Genomic DNA, 23,505 nt, shown 5'->3' with positions numbered 1-23,505 from the left:
AAGACAACTATCATATGATCTCCTTGATATGAGGAAGTGTTGATGCAGCATGGGGGCTTAAGTGGGTAGAAGAAGAATCAATGAAACAAGATGGAATTGGGAGGGAGACAAACCATAAGTGACTCTTAATCTCACAAAACAAACTGAGGGTTGGGGGGGAGGGGGGTTGGGAGAAGGGGGTCGGATCTCACAAAACAAACAGGGTTGCTGGGGGGAGGGGGGTTGGGAGAAGGGGTCGGATTATGGACATTGGGGAGGGTGTGTGCTTTGGTGAGTGCTGTGAAGTGTGTAAACCTGGTGATTCACAGACCTGTACCCCTGGGGATAAAAATATATGTTCATAAAAAATAAAAAATTAACAAAAAAAGGCAAAGAAAATATGTGCAAATGGTTTGGGTATTAAACAAGGTTTCTTCTTTTGTTTGAGGGATTTCAAATATCCTCCAGTCCTGAGTGAGCTGTGAAGATTTTCCAGCTTATAGCTGTTGAGCAGCTTTCTTTGCTAGTAGACATGAAGTTTAATCCTACACACATGCAGCTTAATTATACAGCCAGTAACTCAGTCAGATCACCATGCAGATTTCTGGATCTCTTTGTGTAATTTCCTTTTCCTGTAGTACGTTACACTGCAAATCCCATCAGCCTCAGCCTCCCTGAACTTTTACTTCTATCTCCTCATATTCAGTGAGACCATTGTGTTCTGCCAGTGTTCCTCTCTGTGCCAATACTCAGAAGGTGACTCTGGCTTGAAATCCAGGATTATCATAAGATTTATCTGATATGTTTTCCTTGTATTGGGGATCCTAGTCTTGTCCTTCCTGTTTTGTAATGTCTCAAAACTTGTGTCAAATGTTTTGTCTGGCTTTCTAGTTATTTACAACAGGATGGCAAGCTCCGTATCAGTTACTTGTTCATGGCAGGAAATGAATGACTACAGTTTCATTTTTAGCAGAATATTCATTATGTCACCCAAAAGTCTACCACTAAAGTAATTTGACTTCACACATTATTTAAAATATTTCTTACCACAAAGCATGTTTAAATAAAACCTTGCAATAGTAAAATCCTTTAACTTACTTTCTGATTCTACTTTTAATTCAAACATTTATAGACTGAGTATTACTATTTAATAGGAGGTAAATCATACTTAGTATTTATAAATATCTGAGTATTAGCCTAATGGTGAACTAAATTATATTGTTCTTGATGAACTGCAGGTGTCGGGAAAAGTACCTAATTTCTCAAATTTATTACTACCTGCACCCCCACCCCAAGTTGTGTGCTCTCCCTTATCTGTTTCTTTTGTTTTCATTCACTGTTTCCTAGATGGGAACAGTAAGTTTGCTTAATAATGTGGCACCACATTCATTGGCACGCATTATAAAATTAAGACCCACATGGTACTTACAAGCATCTAAGATAAAGGCATTTATCTTATTGTCATCCAGCCCTACATGAGGCTCAATTCTAGGACCCTGAGATCATGACCTGAGCTGAAATTAAGAGCCCAATGTTCAACTGACTGAGACACCCATGTGCCCTAAATACTGATTTGTATTATCTTTGTAATATTTGGAGCAGTTACACAGATATTAAGTACATCAGTGTCAACTATGAGTTCCTCTAAGTGAACAATTCATTATATTTTCTGAAACCACTGTTATGTGGTTACACTATTATGGCATAAGTAACGGACTTTCAGCAATAGCCATAATTATAGTTCTTACATTCCTTGGTATATATTTCCAAAATGTTTTTAATAAAAATTAATTTTCATGTGAGGATAAAAATAACTAATCACTGGTTTAGTAGTGGACTTAGTCTGAAAATAGGGTTGTGGAACTTTGTGGGAACTGGTATGAATACTGGCATCTACCTATCATTTTTTGAGCCAGAAAGAAGAAGGAAAGATCATAGTCAACCAGAGAATTCATCCTGAGTCATTTGTTCTCAAGGTCATGCTTCTTTACAATATCCAAAATTTAATTAACATACTTTCATAGAAACTTTAGAATTTCCACTTTTCAACAAAGGTCAAAATATCCCTTTATACTTTATATTAGAGTTGTATTCAGTTTATAAATGGCATGAATATGTTATAGTCAGTAACTAATCCAGTAAAAGAAACAATTCTTCTCTCTGTGACTATAATCAATACCACTGTCTTTAGTGTGGTATGTACATCCCTCGGGGTACACAAGATAATCCTCTGGGGTTCAGGTTCTAAATTTATTAGCACTTCCATGATAATTTTTTTAATCTCCTTCTGTTTAAATGTATTTATATTTTACAATGTATATAACATTAGTACATAGTCCATATATATAACTTAGAAGTAAATATATTTGGATAGAGATGTATGCTCAGAATTTTTTTTTTTTTACTAATGTTATGTGTTGGGAAAAAAAGTTCAAAATGATTTTTCTATATTATTAAACAATGGTGCTTAACCATGTTATGAAAGCATTTTTTATGGTCATGACTAGGGTGGTGAAGCGTGTGTTTCTGGTATCTTGTGGATAGAGGCCAGGGATGCTGCTAAATGTCATTCAGGTCACTGGACAGTTGTCCCCAGAACACACCCTAACAAGCACAAAAAATGATTACATCTAAAATGAATTTGAAAAACCTTGCTACCGACTGTGTTTCCTATTTTTTAAAGATTTAACTATTATATCATATTTTATTTTTAAAAGATTTTATTTATTTATTTGTCAGAGAGAGAGAGAACAAGCAGAGGGTGTGGCAGGCAGAGGTAGAAGCAGGTTCCCTGCTGAACAAGGACCCCACCCCCCCAATGCAGGATTCAATCCCAGGAATTTGGAATCCCGACCTTACCCAAAGGCAGAGGCTCAACTGAGCCACTCAGGTGTCCCTGTATTTCCTATTCTTTGATGGATAGATAGCAAAGAATTAAGTCTAACTTATGTTTCTTTTATTTTTCATCTCAGTATAGACTAGGTTGGCTTTTCTGTATGTGCATCTGTATTTTCTAATAACTAAAAATAGGTACCAAAATAATTGAAGGTACTTGTAAACATCCAGAATTTTGTAAAACCAAAATAATACCATGAATAATTAGAGGAAAAAAGGTAACAAAATATATAAAGCCCTAAATAGTAGTATCTTAAATATGTGTGTGATTTCATACTTCTGAGGTTACCTAAATATGTTCATTAAGTGCTACCTTATGTGTTTGTACCCTATCAAACCTTTTGATATTTTATAAATTAAATCCTGAGTCATTGAAATCTAAGAAAAAAGTGGCTACTGATAAGATTGACAGAAGAGAAGCCATCATCAGCTAGACTGAACTGTTTTGCAAAGTAAAGAACAAAGACTTATATGATGTAATGATTTTGGTGAAAGATTTAACTTGAGTTTTTACTTCTGAGTTTATGTGTCTTTGGTATATGAACCTGTGCATATTAAACTTTGGGTTTCAACCCCTGGGGAGGGGGGAGACCCCATTTATAGCAGGAATAGGCATTCACTGTGAGTTTTCCATTTTATTTATTTATTTTTTTAAAAAAGATTTTATTTATTTATTTGACAGAGAGATCACAAGTCAGCAGAGAGGCAGGCAGAGAGAGAGAGAGAGAAGGAAGCAGGCTCCCTGCCGAGCAGAGAGCACGATGTGGGACTCGATCTCAGGACCATCATGACCTGAGCCGAAGGCAGAGGCTTTAATCCACTGAGCTACCCAGGCGCCCGAATTTTTTATTTTAGAGCATACGCTTTTAGATAGTAAAGACCGTCCCTATTTGAGTTTATATCTGAATCAAACATGTCTTATTTCTATGTGTACTTGTGTGCTTTAAAGGAACATGATTCCAAGGATGTGCAAAGGCCTATTTCATGAAAGAGTGGGAAGGATTAATGGCTTCAAGTATTAGAAAAATTAAGTAGAAAAATATTCTACCACATCTAGTTGCTTCTACTTGTGATAACATGTACCAAAGTATGTGAACCAGCTGTTCCTCCCTCTAGTAAAATTTCAAGGAGTTTGGTCAGCATTGCTGAATTGTTAGCTTGATCCTTTAATTAAAATGGATCATCTAATTGATATATAAAGTTCTTCCTGAAGTCAGGGGATAAGCCTCTCAGAGTTCCTTGGAGATCCAAAAAGAAGCTTAAAACAGGGAACAATATGAGAGTTAGAGTCAGAATTAGATGCATTTTAGTAACTGCACTACTCAAACTATCTGTGTTTTTAAAGATTTTCAGTCTGTTGGGAACTAAAACTTTAGCAAAATACAATAAAAATTAATAACTAGAGAGATGAAATAAAAAATAGCTTTTTTATTGGATTCAACAGACAGAAAATTGTTCTGTTACATTTCTGTGAAGATTTCTAAACACTTATTCTCTATTTTTGTATTCATCTTGACTCAGCCTCATGGCACACAGTTTGTGGACTACCAGAGGTCTGAGATTCAAGCTTTTAGCAGTGCTGATTTCAAATAGAAATTATTTGAAATAAGATTTCCTTTTCTACTGTTTACATCTTTGCCTTCACTGAGTGTAAATTCCTGCCTACTCACAATTGAAATATTACCTTCTCTGCAAGATGTCCTTTGATTTCCTCAAGCTGACTTGGGTAATCCATCCTCTGTGCTTTCACTTCATCCACAGAGGCCTTCATCGTATCAGTTATCATTTTAATTTATTTATTTCACTTAAATTGTAAAAACAGTTGTTAAGAGCTGGGGGACCTATCGTGGTTTGTGGCATATAACAGACAATATGAAAACAGTCAGCTTACTGAATGAGATGAGAAATGAATGAATAAATTGCAGCAAAATGCCACGGCTCTAATTATTAACACATACTGGATGAAGGAAAACTTCATTTTGTGGAAAGAAGAGGGACCAGTTTCTTAGTCTCAAAGGTTAAACTTATGTGAATTAAGTTCTTAAGAAAAGAACCCTTGATTGAAAGACAAATGAATGCACACACATTTCTTAACTGTATAACACAGATTGGGAGAGAAAAAGTACATGGGTGCAAATAAAAATTCCAACCACTTAAGCTAACTTGCCAGCAACAGTGGTTTGAGTAATTTTTGGCAGAGGAGATAGATGTCAGGATGGGGAATGGGCTGAAAGCTAGTGCCCCAAGAGTTTTAAGGTAACTTTGTGCTATGTTTCTTTTTTTCTTCTCCTTGGCCAACTGTAAAAGTCTGGTATCCTATCATACTCCTTTAATTTATTTCAGTGCAAATTTGACACAGCCTACTCTGTACTCTATAGGTACCTTGAGCTTGAAAGTCTTGTGAATACGTCAGAAATACATTAAACTGAAATACAAAGGAGAATGCATTAGTGCAATAGAAGAATGAAGGAAGAAGAAATTTAAAAAACATACTAACTACTTTAAAATTAAAAGCATTTCATAGTTTTGTCTCTTCCGGGTCAGTCTGGGATAAATTTATTTTATTTTATTTTTTTTAAAGATTTTATTTATTTATTTGACAGAGAGAGATCACAAGTAGACAGAGAGGCAGGCAGAGAGAGAGAGAGGGAAGCAGGCTCCCTGCTGAGCAGAGAGCCCGATGCGGGACTCGATCCCAGGACTCTGAGATCATGACCTGAGCCGAAGGCAGTGGCTTAACCCACTGAGCCACCCAGGTGCCCAGTCTGGGATAAATTTAGAACAGCCGTTAGAGGATGACAGATCTATAATGAAGTGGATCTAAAATTTTCTTTAAATAATAAAACCAGTACTTCAGAGATAGAGGAATAGATTGATAGATCATATTTACCTAGCTTAAGCTTAAGTCAATAAATGGACAGGCTTCCAAAGCTAAAAATGAATCTAACGGGATGAAAGTGGGAAGTAATGTAGAGGCCTAGTCTTTTCCCTTGAAAGTATGACTAAATAGGCAAATGAATGTATAATTTTCAGCACTTTCCTCTGAGGCTGCACGATTTCTTTTGCATTCCATCTCCTAGAAGGTGGTTCAGGAGAGGAAGAAGTACAGAAGTCTGAAGTCCTAGGATGCTGGCACTGCCCTTGGGGAAAGTTCAGCTCTTGCATCACTCCTTGGGTATGCGTACATTTCCAGTTCCCACAGAGAAGCTGATCCTGGCAGAAGGCAAATAGACATGGTCAGACTGAGTCACAACTTGAGAATCAGGGAAATTATTTTTTAAAGGAATAAAGGCTCTTAGTAGGATCAGATTTCTGTAGCTAAACAGGAAGCAGTGAAAAAAATATATTTAAATCTGGATCACTTTTGACGGAATCCATCCCTACAATTCCAGATTATTCTGCCATGACATAAATCAGTGTAGATTCATGTGGTAATTACCTTTATTGATTGTCCTTCACAAACATTGACTGATAATCTGTTGTTGCATTTTAATTCCACCTGCCAGCTCTGTAATGCCCTTTGAATATGGTTCTTAGGATAAACACGGAGCCTGTATTAGGTGAATGTTAAAGACCACAATAAATGCCACAAATCCTCTTTTCTATCTTTTTTTCTGATTAAAAATTTATTTACTGGAAAGTCTTACAACAATAAAATAAAGTACTTTTGTTTATAATTTGTATAACTCCTTTTTCTTGTGAAGAATGAAAATTAAATAATTGGTACTGTCCTGAAACGCTGAGGACATGATTTTATTGCATTATGCTTCATAAAACTTAATACTATTTGAAAATTCTTTAACCTTTCTTAGTTTCTTTAAATTTTTTCTTTTTTTTCTCTCAGCAACTAACACAGGTACTTGATACACCACTTCTTTACTTAGACTGACGTGGCCTGAGATGATCTACTCTTTGTTTCCTTATAACTAACAACCTATTTTGCCTCACATATACGTGTGACTTAAGATAATAGTTTCTGCATTAACTAAATATGTATTTTTGGAACAAAAATTCTTAACAATTAGAACATTATTTCATGCCTCTTTCTTGTCCTTTTCCCATTTTGCATTATTCTTATTTTCCTCCTTTAATACTTCTCACTGTCCATATCCTTGAAGAAACAAATAGCTGCTTGGTTCAAGGAAAACAACTTCCTGCAGAGTATTAGGACTGTTTTCTCTCCCTACTCTGCCCCACTCTCCCCCCAGTATATATTTTGATGTGATCTTTATGGTATCAGAGATAATGTTAAGTAAGTGCTATTATTCTGAAGTTAGGTACTTTTATTCTAGATCTTTCTCAGATATTATTAATTTGATAAATATTTATTGAGTGCCCATCATTGCCAAACAGTGGGGATCACTATGGATAATAAAAACAGGCATGGAGATTATAGCCTTGTGGGTAAGACAGGCATTGATTAATAATCTCACAAAGAAATGTCCAAATACAAACAAAGTTATAATAGATGCATGAGGCTGTGAAGGGCTGTAATAGGGAGATTTGACTTAGGGAGGCATCAAGACAGGCCTCTTCCAGGAGGCAACACTTGAATTGCAATCAGAAGCATGAGTAGGCAGTGGATGAGGGGAGGAAGGTCCTTCCATATACAGGGGGAGCAATGTGAGCAAGATTCCAGTGGTGGGAAGCAAAGTGGCTAGTATGAAGGACTGAAAGAATTTAAGTTTGTCTTTAAGAGGGAAGCTAAAGCGGTGAAGTAGCTAGGGACCAGGGTATGTTAAGGAGTATTGGCTTGTTTTGTGCAGCTTTTTGTAAGAGTAGTGGGAAACCATTTGGAAGGTTTTAAACAGGATGCCATAAATTTGTATTTTGAAAAGATTCTTCAAACTATAGCAAGAATAATGGTTTACATAGGGCCATAGTAGAAATAGGTAGATGAATTTGGGAGGCTGTTGTAATCCAGGTAAGAAGTAATAGTAGTGGGATGCTTGGGTGGCTCAGTGCGTTAAAGCCCCTGCCTTTGGCTTGGGTCATAGTCCCAGGGTCTTGGGATTGAGCCCATTGGACTCTGGTCAGCAGGGAGCCTGCTTCCTCCTCTCTCTCTGCCTGCTTCTGTGCCTACTTGTGATCTCTGTCTGTCAAATAAATAAATAAAATCTTAAAAAAGAAGTAATAGTAGTTTAATTTAGGGGAAACGGCGAGAAGTTGATAGATTAAATAATACATAGGAAGGAAACTCAACAAGACTCATGGACTGCATATTGAATGGTAAGAGAAGGGGATGACTGAGGTTCAGGGCTTGAACAGCTGAATGGATATGGTGCCCTTTATTAGGATAAGGAGCACTGGAATGAGACCAGATTTTAAAGAAAAGACCACGGGATTAGGTTTTATACATTTTTTAAAAAAAAGATTTTATTTATTTTTTTGATAGATAGAGATCACAAGTAGGCAGAGAGGCAGGCAGAGAGAGAGAGGAGGAAGCAGGCTCCCTGCTGAGCAGAGAGCCCGATGCGGGGCTTGATCCCAGGACCCTGGGATCATGACCTGAGCTGAAGGTAGAGGCTTTAACCCACTGAGCCACCCAGGCGCCCCTGGTTTTATACATTTTGAATTTGAACTTAGCACAAAATGTCAAATTGAATATATGAAAATGTTGCTCAGTGGAGACAAGTTCTGAACTGGAGGTGTAAGTTGACAACGGTAACTGGGAATGATGATGTGCATGGTGAGAATTTGGGGAGTGGGTGCTAAGGACCCAGGTTTGAAAAACTCCCAGGATTTCAACTTGATAGAGAAGACGTGATTAGAGAGGTTAGGGGAAACAAGAGTTATTATTTATTATTTTTTTAAAAAAGACTTTTAATAATGGCATTAGGAATTATCATTGTTTTTGTTTTTATTTGAAAATGCTTCCTTATTTTAAAAGATCATTGATTCCAACACTTGTCTGTTAAAAATAATCTTCATTTGGCCTTTCTAGATGTATCTTTGTCTCTTCAACAAGAAGCAGTTGCGTACGTGTCAGGTGTGTCTTTGATTTCTGCTACTTAGAAGGGAGGTAGTTTTTTGCCACAGGAAGTGTTTCTTCGGGAAGCAGATGTGCTCCATTGATAGGAGGTAGGAAAGGGATGTTTTGTTATTAATTAGTTAGCTTTGTATAAACAAAGACTTTATATTTTTGAAAGATGTCTTCTTCTAGTTAATAGAAATGGCTCCTATTTTTAAAGTTTTTCATGAATGGGTCCAAGAAGGTATGTATTTTCTTGTTCTAGTAATAGAATTCCAGAACTCTTTGTTAATTGTAGCATATGTCATGTCTTCTATTCCCAAAGGACATGTGGGATATTTAGAATAGAATTTCAATGTAGAAAAGGTGTATCTTAAGATAGGAAGTGTTGGCAGATTACTGTACACTGAGAAAGCTCAAGTTTTGCCTTTTCATTGCTGCTTGCTTCCCTTAGTTGAATGAAGTAAATCTGAAAGGACATTTTAATGAGAAAAGTATAGCCTATTTTAAACTTTAAAAAAGAAAGAATTTTAGCATTTAAATAACACTAGAGTAACTGGATTTAATGTCACACTTAGGGTCTTTAAGTCTAAAGTTTTCAACTGTGTTCTTGGGAAGCTTAATTTGGAAAAATGTTAATTTAAGGAGGTTATAGAATCCTGAACTGGGAATTGGGATACACATGGTTTTGTTTGTTTGTTGTTTGTTTTGCCGTTAACTAAGTAATTATGGACAAATCTCTTTGATCTGGCCTTGTCTGATTATGTGAAAGAGTTGGTTAAGTTGATCTCTGATGACTTTTCTACTTCCCTGTTCTCTAATTCAAATTCTCAGGGTTAATTTTAACGCTTTTATTTTTGCTGTTTGTAGATTTTCTGTATATATATATTACTATAATATATATATAGTATATATATAAATAAGTTTTATGCTTTCAAAAGGAGAAAAATATACATGCTCATTGTAAAATTACATATATTACAGAAATTATTATAGAAATGAAAATCAATAGATTTTATTGTTAAAAAGGAAAATGGCTTAAAAAATAGCAACAAAGGAGATAAGAATATGAGAGGAAAAGACTGTCTCTTCAACAAGTGGTACTGGGAAGACTGGACAACAACATGCAAAAGAATGAAATTGGACCACTTTCTTACATCAAACACAAAAATAAACTCAAAATGGATTAAAGACCAAAATGTGACAGATGAAGCAATAGCACAGGCACTAATCTTTTGGACGTCAGCCTTAACATCTTTCTAGAAATGTCTTCTCAGGCAAAGGAAACAAAAGCAAAAATAAACTATTGAGACTACTCCAAAATAAAAAGCTTTTGCACAGCAAAGGAACCATTAACAAAACGACAAGGCAACCTACTGAATGGGAGAAGATATTTGAAAATCATAAATATCCACTATGGGGTTAATATCTAAAATGTATAAAGAATTTATACAGCTCAACCCCAAACCCACAAATAATCCTTTTTTTTTTTTTAACCAACAAATAAGCCTATTAAAAATGGGCATAGGACCTGAACAGACATTTTTACAGAGAAGAAATGCAGCTGACCAAAAGACACATGAAAAGATGCTCAACACCACCCGTCATCAGGGAAATGAGATATCACCTTATACCTATCAGAATGGTTAAACTCAAAAACATAAGAAGTAATGAGTGTTGATGAGGATGTGGAGAGAAAGGAACCCTTGTGCACTGTTAGTGGGGAAGCCAATTGGGGCAGCCAGTATGGAAAACAGTATGGAGGTTTCTCAAAAGGTTAAAAACAGAAATAACATATGATCTAGTAATTCACTACCGAGTATCTAGATAAAGAAAATACTAATTTGAAAAGATATAAGCACTTTTATGTTTATTATAGCATTATTTACAATAGCCAAGATTTGGAAGCAACCCAAGGATCCATTCATCTATCATGTCTATATGATATTATAGATATATCTATAATATATATTATAATACATATATATGTGTGTGTGTGTATATATATATATATATATATATAAGCTCTTTATCCATTCATCTATCAATGGATGCTAGGGTTGCTTCCAAATCTTGATTATTATAAATAATATAATTATAATATATATAAATATATATATATAAAGAAATACTACTCAGTCATAAGAAAGAATGAGAAATTGTCAACGTGCAACAACATGGATGGACCTAGAGGGTCCATCAGAGAAAGATAAATACCTTACAATTGCACTTAAATGTGGAATTTAAGAAATGAATGAACCAAAAAAAGAGACAAAACCAGACTCTCAAATACAGAGAACAGTTTTCAGGGGGTCATGAAATAGATAAAGGAGATTAAGAGTATACTTACTGTGATGAGTACCGAGTAATGTATAGAATTGATGAGTTATTATAGACCTGAAACTAATATAACACTGTGTGTTATTTATACTTAAGTTAAAAAAAAAAAAAAGCCATTTATCCTCTGGTGCTATTGTACTTTCCACTGGTAACATCTCCTGTAGATTTTTACCTCCTTTTTACAGTTGACCTTTGAACAATGCAGGGGTTAAGGACACTGACCCCTGTGTAGTCAAAAATATATGTATAATTTTTGAGTTAATAATTTTAATAATAATTTTTTACTTAATAATAATTTTAAACTTAACTACTAATAGCCTGCTGTTGACCAGAAGCCTTACCGATAACATATTTTGTGTATGTGTTACATACTGTATTCTTATAATAAAAAAAAAGCTAGAAAAAATGTTATTAAAATCACAAGGAAGAGAATATACAATTACAGTCCTTTACTGTATTTATATATATATATATATAAAACCTTACGTATAAGTGGACCTGTGCGGTGGTTCAGTGGTCAGTTGTATATGGAAGGAGAGATGAAATACAGTCGGTTCTCTTATGCTTGTTTTCAAAACCAAAACTTGTACCATGTGCTGATATTAAGGAACAATTTGAGCATTGCATGAATTTTGTGTTGGTTTATGCCATTTGTCTGAGAAACACTAGCTGAACGCAGAAAACTGTATCCACTTAAACTGTATCACATAGGAAATACTCAGAAAGCATACCTGTCAACCAGCTAGCAGCTACCCTGGTTCTCCACTGTGTTATGAGCCACATCCATCCACCCAGGCTAGTGGGCTCTCTTTCAGATTTCAGATTACCTTCCTACCACTACATCCCGAAAAAGGAGAAGCCTCAACCCTTCTGATGCCCACTTCCACAGGCAATTTAAAGTTTTTTCAAACCTGACGTTTTTATTTTAGCACATAGGTGTTCATTAACAATTTAACGTGTATAAAATGGTCTGTAGTTTGTATTAGCTTCCTGTCCTTCTTATGTGTCATTGTTGTGGTTCCTGAGTGTGGCTTCCCAACCCCGTCTTCCCCATAAGCCCTGTAGTTTTATTGTGCAATTTTGTATAGTGTGGTGATTTTTCAGAATGCATGTCATGTGTTACTAGAATTGACTATAACAGTAGAAACTCAAGTTCAAGAGAATCTCAGAAGTGGCTTCTATCTTTAAGCCTTAGACTTGGTAAAAATCCTCTTGCTGCATACCTCTCAAACACCTTATATAATTTTCCCTTCCTAATGTAAGCATTTCTTGATCAATAGGCAGTTCCAAGAGGACAGGGACAGCATCTGCCCTGTTCTTCTTCTTTTTTTTAATTTACTTTAATTTTTAAAAATTTAAAGTCTGTTAGCTAGCATAACATTATTAATGGCATCATTAATTTCAGATGTAGTATTTAGGGATGCCTGTGTGGCTCAGTTGTTAAAAAGTGTCTGCCTTCAGCTCAGGTCATGATCCCAGGATCCTGGGATCGAGTATCAGGCTCCCTGCTTTGTGGGAAGCCTCTTCTCCCTCTCCCACTTCCCTTGCTGTGTTCCTTTTCTCACTGTGTCTCTCTCTGTCAAAAACATAAATAAAAAATCTTAAAAGAAAAAAAGATGTCATGTTCGATGATTCATCAGTTGCCTCTAACACCCAGTGCTCTTTTTGTTCCTATAGTCCTAATAGAGAGCCTGATATGTGGTAGGTGCTCAATTACAATCTGAAATATTACTCTATGCAGATGTAAATACTTGCATTTTATTTATAGAACTCACATGTTTCTTTTGACATAGTAGCCAGAATAATTCCTAAAGTTGTGCTTCAAATGTTACCTATTATTGGGCGCCTGCGTGGCTTAGTGGGTTGAGTCTCTGCCTTTGGCTTGGGGTCGTGGTCTCGAGGTCCTGGGATCAAGTCCTGCGTCAGGCTGTTTGCTTGATGGGGAGCCTGCTTCCCCCTCTCTCTCTGCCTGTCTCTCTGCCTACTTGTGATCTCTCTGTCAAATAAATAAATAAATAAAAACCTTAAAAAAATAAATATTACCTATTATTATTGTGAAAATTTTAAAGTAGTTGATTAAAACTTGAGGTTGAAATGTTCTTGTACTGACACTTTAATCCGCAGCCAGTTTTTACAGTGGGATTTATAGTGAATGTGGTAATTCAGTGGTACAACTGTCATTGTTTCTAATTTCATGAAACCATAAATCCTGTGATTATTTTCTTAAAAATTCATGAATTCATTATATATATTTGGAAAAATTCAGAAAATGTAGAGTGGTAAGTTATTGTCTTAAATTCAGATAAAAGATAAGAAGATTTGTGGTACTTCCTCAAAAGAATTGAGTTGATGAGGTTAGAAACTATGATAATTAGCATGTGGGTAGCTCCGTTGTTAAGTGTCTGCCTTGGGCTCAGGTCATGATCCCAGGGTCAGACTCGCTGCTCAGTGGGAAGCTGGCTTCTTTCCCACTACCCATGCTTATGTTCCCTCTCTTGATATCTCTCTCTCTGTCAAATAAACAAATAAAATCTTAAAAAAAAAAAGGAAACTATAATACTTATTTTTACCTTACCTTTAGTGTATAAAAGAATTTTTTCATTTAACATTGAGTCTGAATTTCACAATGTTGATTACAGGGCTCAAGTTCTCCTACTTTGCAACTTTTCTCAGAATTATGGTCTCTCTTTTTTTTTTTTTAAAACATTATATTTTTTTATTTATGCGAGAGAGAGGAGTGGGGGGAGGGAGAGAGGGAGAAAGAGTACACTAATGGGGGGGGGGGGTCAGAGGGAGAAGCAGACTCCCAGCTGAACAGGGACCCTGAAACTGTGGGGCTTGATTCCAGGACCCCAGGATCATGACCTGAGCTTCAGCAGACACATAGCCAGCTGAGTGACCCAGGCACCCCTCAAAATTATAGTCTTAATTTTCCATTGAGATATTTTAATAGGGGGTGATCTTGATTAACCTCCTTCTCCCAAGAAACCTGTGTATCTAGATATTTCTTTATATTAGTCAAAAGATACTCTGAAATGATCTCTGTCTGTATTATAGACCCAAACGAAGTAAAGAATTAAGAATTTTACTTCTTCAATATTTTATTTTGATGTAATTTCAAACCTATAGAAAATTTGCTAAAATTCAAGAAATTCCCATATACCCTTTACTTATATTCAATAATTGTGTACATTTTGCCCTATTTGCTTTATCTTATTTTACTACTTTCCTATGTATACTTTTTTCTTGAGTAATTTGAGAGTAAGTTAGAAACATCAATCCCGGGGCGCCTGGGTGGCTCAGAGGGTTAAAGCCTCTGCCTTCGGCTCAGGTCATGATCCCAGGATTCTGGAATCGAGCCCCGCATGGGGCTCTCTCCTTAGTGGGGAGCCTGCTTCCTCCTCTCTCTCTCTGCCTAATTGTGATCTCTCTCTGTCAAATAAATAAATAAATAAAATCTTAAAAAAAAAAAAAAAAGAAAGAAACATCAATCCCATATATCCCTAAATACTTCTGTATGAATTTCCTAAGAATAAGAACATTCTCTTTTGCAATCTTAAAAAAATAATCAAAATAAGGAAATTTACTGTTGATATGATTCTGTTATTTAATCCATAATCCGTATTTTAGTTTTGTCAGTTGTACCAATAATGTCCTTTATAGCTTGTTTTTTCCCCCTAGTTCAGGATCTAACCCAAAATCATGCATTGCTTTAATAACCTCTTTTTAGTCCCCTTTGAATTGACAGTTCCATAACTTTTCTTTTTCTTCACCTTGACATTTTTGAAGCAAAGATAGTTATTCTGCACATCTTTAATTTGAGGTTATCTGATATTTCTTGTGATTAGATTAAATTTAGGTTGTGTATTTTTACAGAATAATATACAAATATGTATCCTTCACAGTTCAACATATCAGGAGGCACATAGTATTGGTTCTAGTATTAGTGTGTATGTATGTATTCATTCATTCATCCATCCATTTATTCTCTTCGATGTGTTTACTCCTTTCCTCAAGCTTAAAATACACAGAGAGTGGATTCAGAATCGATACTTGTAATGCTGGGTAACAAACCTACTAACTACCAAGTTCAGTATTGCTTACAGTTTTTAAGGTAAAATTTAATTATGGAAAAATGCATAAATATTTTAAAAAATAATTTATTTTGTCAGGGGAACAGAGCGTGCATAGCCACAAGCGGGAGGAAGGGCAGAGGCGGAGGGAGGGAGAGAATCTCAAGCGCACTCCACACTGAGCACGGAGCCCAGTGTGGGCTCCATCTCACAACCCTGAGATCATGACCTCAGCCAAAACCAAGAGTCAGATGCTTAAACAACTGAGCCACCAAGGTGTCCCCAAAATGCATAAACCTTAAGTGACTACTTGAATGGGCTTTTATAATTACATAAACCCATATTCCTATCTATGTCTTGACTTAGAAAGTTTTCATCACCCCAGAAGGCTTCCTGGTGCCCTTTTTCTGCTAATAGTGTCCTCCACCACTGACAACTGCTTTTTTCCCCCTCCATTATACATTAGTTTATCCTGTTTTAGAACTCTATAGAAATGGAATCATACAGTATTTACTCTTGTGTGTCCAGTTTCTTTTGGTGTCATAGTATCTGGAATATTCATCCGCATTGTTTTGTTGTTGTTGTTAATAGTTCATTCTTTTCTGGCTGAGTAGTACATCACTGTATGAAAATACTGCAAGTTCTTTATCCATTCTACTGTGATGGGCATTTGGGTTGTTTCTAGTTTATGGCTCTTCTAAATAAAGCTGCTGTGAACATTGAAGTACAAGTATGTGTATTTTCATTTCTCTCGAGTAAATGCCTATGAGTGGAACTGCAGGGTCACAGGCTAGATGTAGGTTTATTTATTTATTTATTTTAAAAGATTTTATTTATTTATTTGACAGAGATCACAAATAGGCAGAAAGAGAGGCAGGCAGAGAGAGAGAGGGAAGCAGGCTCCCTGCTGAGCAGAGCGCCCGATGCGGGGCTTGATCCCAGGACCCTGGGATCATGACCTGAGCTGAAGGCAGTGGTTCAACCCACTGAGCCACCCAGGTGCCCCTAGGTTTATCTTTGTAAAGAAAATGTCAATTTCTCATACTAACTGAACCATTTTATGTTCCTATTGCTAGTTATGAGTTTTCTGGTTGCTCCACATCTTCACCAACACCTGCGTTCTTAGCCCTTTAAAGGGCGATTGCATGTTAGCGATATCTCATTGTAGCTTTAATTTGTATTTCTCTAATTACTAATGAGATTAGGTACTTTTTCATATGCTTATTGACCATATAGCTTTCTTTGTGAAGGTTTTGTCCAACTCCTTTTGACTATTTTTAAATATTAGGTTTCTTTTTTTACTAATTAGTTGAAGTTCTTTATATGTTGTGGTACAAATTGTGAGTATTGTAAATATTTTCTCTCATTTTATGAATTGCTTATGGATTTCTTAATATATCTTGTACTGAGCAGAAGCTTTTGATTTTTGTGCATTTATATTTATTCCTATTTTCCTATGTCAGTTATTGCTCTTTTGTGTTCTAAGAAATCTTCATCTACCCTCAGTTTGCTAATATATTCTCCTTTGGCTTATTTTTTAAGCTTTACAGTTTTACATGTTACATTTAGGTTTATTTTCATCACAGATTAATTTTTGTAGATAGTGTGATGCACCATTAATAGAGATTAGAGCTTAATGTTTATTGTTTTTCTCTGTGCAAAGTCAGATTTCTGGGTTTTGTTTGTTTTGCCTTTTTTTTTTTTTTTAAACGAGAAAGTTTTATGACTGTAAGACACTCTACTTTGATATGTTATGTTTTTGGGAACACCAAGTACTTCAACATTTCTTTAATATAGACATAATAAATTTTGAGCCTATATAAAGAAAAAAATGGATTATTGCCTTATGATAATGGAAATAACTAGAACATTTTAATATGTTTGAAAGAATAGATAAGGTACTAACTGTCCAATTTCTATAGTAAAGAGACTTAGTTTGAGGACGGTTTTTCATTGTACGTGTTCTGCAACTACATGAATACGTTTTTAATTTTCCAGCTTAAATTATTTTTTTCTGCAACTTGCAACATGATTTGATTACCATGTTATATCTCTTTTATTGGCGGCCTAAAGTCTGTCAGGCTTTCCATTTGAAACCCCTGTTTTTAGGAGTTCATGAGCAGACATTTGAAAAAAAAAAAAATTAACCAGCCAAAAACTTGGCATTCATGATCTTGGTTCACTATAAGGTACTTGCTTTAACAGAATTTTGAATAGTCAGCTCTTTTTTTTTTAAGTTGTAAGCAGCACAAAGAAGAGTAAAGGAATTTCTTTGTCTAAACAGATAGGGAATATATTTCCAGACAACTTGTTCCAACTAGATTTACAAAGCAAACTTTCCCCTTCTAGAAATCATCTAAATATGTATGTTCCTGTGTTCCAGTTCCCACAAGATATTGCCCCAAGACTTTGATTTTCCTTTGCTGTAGTTCATAGCAAATACCCTCTGTCCCTGGTCTCTTTTCTGTCCATTTATGCTTTTAGAATTCTCCCTAGTATATGTTATTTTTAAAATGGCTTTAAATTTTGGCATTCTTTAGCTTATTTTTCCTCCTCCTTGCAGTGCCTACTTGAACAAAAGAGTATATGACTTTACTATTGGTTGAAAAACAGTATTAATTTTGAGAGAAGTTGTGGTATAAATAGCAGTGATTTTCTTGAAATTAAATTCTGAAATACAGACTTTAGAAACTATTCTGAAGAATTGTCACCTCTAGGGCAGACTTTTAGGCAAGTTTTCTTTCTTCCGTCAGTTGTGGATGTCAGCTTGAGTACTTTCACAATCTGTTTTTAACCCACTGTCATTTGCGTGGTGAACACTTAACTGCTATTGGCCCATAGAGGTGTTTGTGGGTTTTTGTTGCTTTTATTTCACTTCTTTTTCTTTAAAATCATTTCCTGAAAACTTAGTACAGAGATGAAACCTACAGCAGGAAGCGAGATGATCTGGAAATCTTTACTTTTGCTGCACTCTGAAGATTATTTGCTTCAGGCAAGAAATTTTTGGGTGCTGCTGAAATTTCAGAGATCTGGGAAAATGGGGTAATAACATGACACCAGCTCTTAAGCAGCAACATCTGCTGTGGTTCAAAGCCACACAAAGAAAGCTGCTTAAGCAGTTGAATATTTTGGACTGCACGGACAAGTGTGGTTCGACTGCAAAGACTGCAGAGTAGAGGAAACTTAACGTTTTAGAGAAGTTGTTAAAAAATGGAGTCGTGGAAGATGAGCATCTTTAAGCGACAGACATCACCTTGTCCTCCAAGCTATCGAAGATCTTTGTCAGAACCTGCTGATGCAAATTCAGAGATAGGAGCAAGCTTAAAGAGCTATCCTTGGCGTGGTCCAGTGAAAAGCAAGAAGAAGAAAAATGAACATGCTGCTTCTAGTCTAGGAAAGCCACTGGGTGCTTATCGGTGGCAAACACATCCCAGCTATAGGTGGAAAGGGAGCAAAAGGGAGAGGTTGGAGACTAATAAAAAAGACTTGGATGAACCTCAACAAAAGGTCCTGCCAAAGATGGTTGGCAATAAGGCTTCTTCCTCTGCTAATGAGGTCTTTGGAACATCAACAGAGAAGCTGAACCTGGTCAACACCCCGTCACTTCGGGTTCCGTTCACCAGATCTATTTCAGAGCCAGAACCCCGCTGCAATATCAGATTTGTTAGACTGTGGCCGACTTCAGGGACATCAGAGGAATCTGAGCAACAGGGATATTTCATCCGTGGCATTTTCTCTACTCTTTCCAATGGCTTCTCCAGGATGCTGAGTCTAAAAGGAGAATCAACCAATGAGCCAGTAAGAGAAGGTATATTGTGATAAGGGGAGAAAGCAGGGATGGCTTAATTTTAATTAGTATTGAAATTTTAATTGTGCTTTATAATAAGATAAACCATTCTGTTTGTTCATTATAAAACAAATTTATTTAATTTGAATTTTTAACAAGTGATAAACCTGACTTCAGAAATCCTTTTTCGATGAATAATAGTAAATAATAGTAATGAATAGATTTGGTTGAATTAAGGATTTTTTTTTTCATATGTTAAACTCTTGAATTCTACTTTGGAGCCTGTATAAAAGGGTTTTGTTTTGTTTTGCTTTGTTTTTTTAACCCTTTTTTATCTCCATTGATAAACTTTTGTAAGTTAAGTGAGATTTGGAGGAGAAATAATCAAATACTTTCCTCATGAGAAATTTGAGAATTAAACAGAATTTCTATTATTATCTTTTCATAAAAACTAACAAATATTATAAGAGAGAACTATTTAGAGCAGAATTGTATTGGTAGCTTTTAACTGGTTGGAATTTGATTTGCTTCTGTCATAAAAATACACAATTTGAATATGGAAGCGAGATGCAAATCTTGAATTTGTTCAGATGACAACATAGAAGCTTGTATTTGATTCATTTCAGCAAAAGAATCATCACTTTTAAAAAAAAATATCATTTAGGGCTTCTTTAAATTTAAAAATATTTTATATTGATTTTAGCATTGTTAAATCCAAAATAATAACTCTTAAAGTTTTATGTGATTGCCTTGGAAATGATTGACCTTATCTGCTGAACTATTTCAGTTCTGCTTTATGACCCATGTTTGTTTGTTTGTTTGTTGTTTTTGGAAACCTCAGCACTGAAACTCTGATAATATCTGCATCCAGCTCTTGCTATTAGAATACTTGAGCGAATCTTTACTGTAAGGTTGACCACATCATGAAAGTTAAACTCTTTAGAAAATTATGGGAGTTGTTGAAGGATTTTGTTGTTGGAGTACAGCTTAGTTTCTTTTAAAATGAAGATGAAGAATGCTAAATGGTGACATACCAGTAAAAAATTAAAGAGTTTTCCAAATTCAGTATTCCTCCTGAGCCTTGTCCTCCCTAGATTTTCTTTTGCTTAGTGAGTTTTAAAGATACTATTAAGTTTATCTTTTTTCTTCTTACCCTTCGTTTATAAGTAATTACCAAGAGTAAAATCTTATTGATGTGCCTGTATTAACATTCTGTTGAGTTTTTGGAAGACTAGGTTGTTGGATTTCCTTGGATGCCAGTATGTGTGCTTCCCTGGCAGGTGATGATAGGATGATATCAAGGAGTATCAAAGGAAATTAAAAGTTTGAAATAAATTCTTAGGATCGGTGCCTCTCAACAGTTAATGTGTATGCATTTGATAAAAGAAAGCTATAGGATTTTGGAGGTTTGGGTGGGGTCTTTTTTTTTTTTTTTTGGTTGGTTTTTTGGTGTTCATAAAGATTTGGGGCTTTTGTAGTTAATTTTCAGTTTCTAGTAAATTTGCCAAGCTATTGACTGCCTAGTATGTGTGATGTGCTCAAAGATTATGTCCCTACTTTTTATACATTTATGGTTTACTTAAGGAGATACAAAATATTCTGCATTTATTACATTCTTAATTTATTTCCTAATATTCTTTATCACTTATAATCATAGAATAATTATACATGTGGAAGCATAAAAGTTTAAGGTGCTATTAGGAGGGATTTCAAGTCAGTAATTAAATAACAGTACAAAGTAGTCTTTCCAGTCAGATCAACAATTTTAATTAAACAAATACTATGATATCCTCTAAGTGCTTCACCAGTGAAGATTCAAGCTCTTAAGACTGAAATGTGCTATTTAATACAAAGACTGGAGCTTGTTCTTGTCCGGAGATCTCCTTTTCTCTGTGGGCAGTAGGTCATACTCAGCAGAGAGTCCATGTCCATGCTTTTCTAACCTTCTGCAGGTGTGAATCTTCCTGCATTTCTCATTCCCCACAAGAGAAGGATACAGTTGGCCCAGGAGACCTGAATTCTACTTCCATTTATGCCAGTTATCATCTGCGAAGTTTCACCTCTGAATCTCTCTTTACACTTTGCGGAATAGTAATGCCTTTCTCTCAAATGATAGACAAAATTTGAAAATATTATGTACATTATAGTTTACATAACATCTATTCACAGATGTCATGTGAATATAAAGTGTTCTCATTAGGGTTGCTATTATAGTATTATAGCAAGTTATGGAATATTAAACCGTAGATGTCTTAAAGACTGTGTTAAGAAAATCAACATATTTCTTAATTTGAAACCTATGAGTGTTTGTTACTTTTTTTCCTCAATATGAACTGTGGATGCAAGAGGCATTAGGTAATGTTGTATGTATTTAAAGTGTGTAAAACAGTGTTTGACACATAGCATTTGTTCTATATATATATTAGGTCTTGTTTCTGTTAGGAAAATGAACTTAAACTGATAGAGTTAAAAAAAAAAAAAAAAGGCGGGAGGAAGAAGTAGAATACCTGATGGGTGTTATAGGTAAAAAATGTAAGTAAATTGCAATGTTCTAGTCTTAAATTCTGTGTATCCAACCTTGTTCTGAGCATTGTATATGTTCTGAGCATGAACAGATTTCTTGTTCCATAGCTGACCATAATTACCCTCATTCTTTTTTTTTTTTTTTTTTTAAAGATTTGATTTATTTATTTGACAGAGAGAGATCACAGCAGGCAGAGAGGCAGGCAGAGAGAGGGGAAGGGAAAGAAGCAGGCCCCTGCTGAACAGAGAGCCCGATGTGGGACTCGATCCCAGGACCCTGAGATCATGACCTGAGCCGAAGGCAGCGGCTTAACCCACTGAGCCACCCAGGCACCCAATTACCCTCATTCTTAAAGCAGTGAAATATATCATGCTCAGGGTCTCTAACCAGTTTAAGAGGGAGAAGCTCAAAGGCTTCACTACTATTCCACATTCAACCTTCCAGTTGTGTAATATATATTAATTTATCTGATGTAGGTCAGAGAATATGTAGGTCAAATGATACAGTATAAAAAATATAACTTGCACTTTTTATAGTTGAAAGTAATTCCAACTGCTTTGGGCCAGTGTCTAAACACTAAGTCAACATGATTTCAATAGTGGAAGTAAATTGAAACACCAGTAAGAGAGGAGTAACCATAAACCCATGGCAGCATATCAGATCAACAAAATATCATAGGGCCTACTAGTTGCCACTTACTAGCTATGTGAAATGGTAGAAAATACTATGTAACTGTAAACATGCATGGAATGTAAACTCTAAGTTACTGGGAGGTAATTTCATTCCTAAATTATTTTTCTTCCTCTTTCAGTAGGTAGATATAGGAATGAAAGCTTAAAAAAAGAAAGTAGGAAAGGAAATTAAATATACCCCATGTAGTTCTCTATTTCTGATTATAGTTTATGTCTGGTTAAACTGACATTATTTGTAATGTCCTAGTAGTAAGAATATTGTCTTCCCAGTTTTATGTTTTTAAAGACCCCTAACTTGGGAATTAGAAGACTATTTTTCTTTCTAGATAACTTTGTTTTAATATGCTCATTCAATTTTTTAACAGATTTTTCATTAAAAATCTTATTGGAAGGGACTTTATACATTAATTCAACAACTGTAACATTGAGTCCTAAGACAGTGTTCTTAAGTGCTGGGAATATAGCACATTATTTTATTAAGTAACTAGCAGCTTCCTCATTTATTCTAGGAAATCAACCAAATTAGAAAAAACAAAAGTACTGTAAGTTCATAAGATGTGCATTCATAAATAGTGCTGAGGATTAATTAGTATAAGAACTTACATAGTACCTCAGATCTCTATAATTGGACCTGCTCTTTACTCTTTATTATAAATTAAAAGAGGTGTCTGCAAAATACAGTGAAATATGTTCCTTTCTGCCATTTCTCATAAGAATCACTGTACTTCAGGGATGTCTGGGTGGCTCAGTCTGTTAAGCATCTGCCTTTGGCTCAGGTCACAATCCCAGAGTCCTGGGATCAAGTCTTGCAGTGGGTGCCTTGCTCAATGGGTAGGCTACTTCTCCTTCTGCCTGCCTCTCCCCCTGCTTGTGCGTGTTCTGTCTCTGATAAATAAATAAAATCTTAAAAAAAAAAAAAGAATCACTGCATTTCAGTGATTTAGTGTAACACCTACCTAGCTAGGATATTAGCTATTAATATTTGCTGTTAATTAGCTATTTGTATTACAGTATTAATATTTGCATTTTGTATATTAATATGTACCAAATTATTCTTTTCTACATGACTTCAGCATATGTTTAAGATATTCTGGGAATCTCTGTTTAAAAATTGTTCCTGGAATTTCTCTTTTTTAAAAAATTATTATTATTATTTTTTTAATTTTTTATTTTTTATAAACATATATTTTTATCCCCAGGGGTACAGGTCTGTGAATCACCAGGTTTACACACTTGACAGCACT

The 23,505-nt window shown here is 35.3% G+C and overlaps 1 protein-coding gene across 7 annotated transcripts in view; it reads left to right on the top strand.

Annotated features, from left to right (window-relative positions):
• The window catches only part of RASAL2 (RAS protein activator like 2), a 361,328-nt gene that overhangs the window by 101,296 nt on the left and 236,527 nt on the right, over window positions 1–23,505 (top strand). For 4 of the 7 annotated variants that reach the window (XM_059412830.1, XM_059412831.1, XM_059412829.1 and 1 more), the window contains exon 1: window positions 18,177–19,066. The exons of the other annotated variants lie outside the window; for them this stretch is intronic. In XM_059412830.1, coding sequence (XP_059268813.1) covers window positions 18,469–19,066 — 598 coding nt within the window. In that variant the 5' untranslated portion in view covers window positions 18,177–18,468. Of the gene's footprint in view, window positions 1–18,176; window positions 19,067–23,505 lie in introns of those variants that run through there. 7 annotated transcript variants of the gene reach the window in all.

This window comes from Mustela nigripes, chromosome 10 (genome assembly GCF_022355385.1).
Source record: "Mustela nigripes isolate SB6536 chromosome 10, MUSNIG.SB6536, whole genome shotgun sequence".
In the NCBI taxonomy this organism is placed as follows: domain Eukaryota; kingdom Metazoa; phylum Chordata; class Mammalia; order Carnivora; family Mustelidae; genus Mustela; species Mustela nigripes.
Note: the sequence above shows the minus strand (reverse complement) of the source record. Positions and strands in the feature narration are given on the sequence as shown.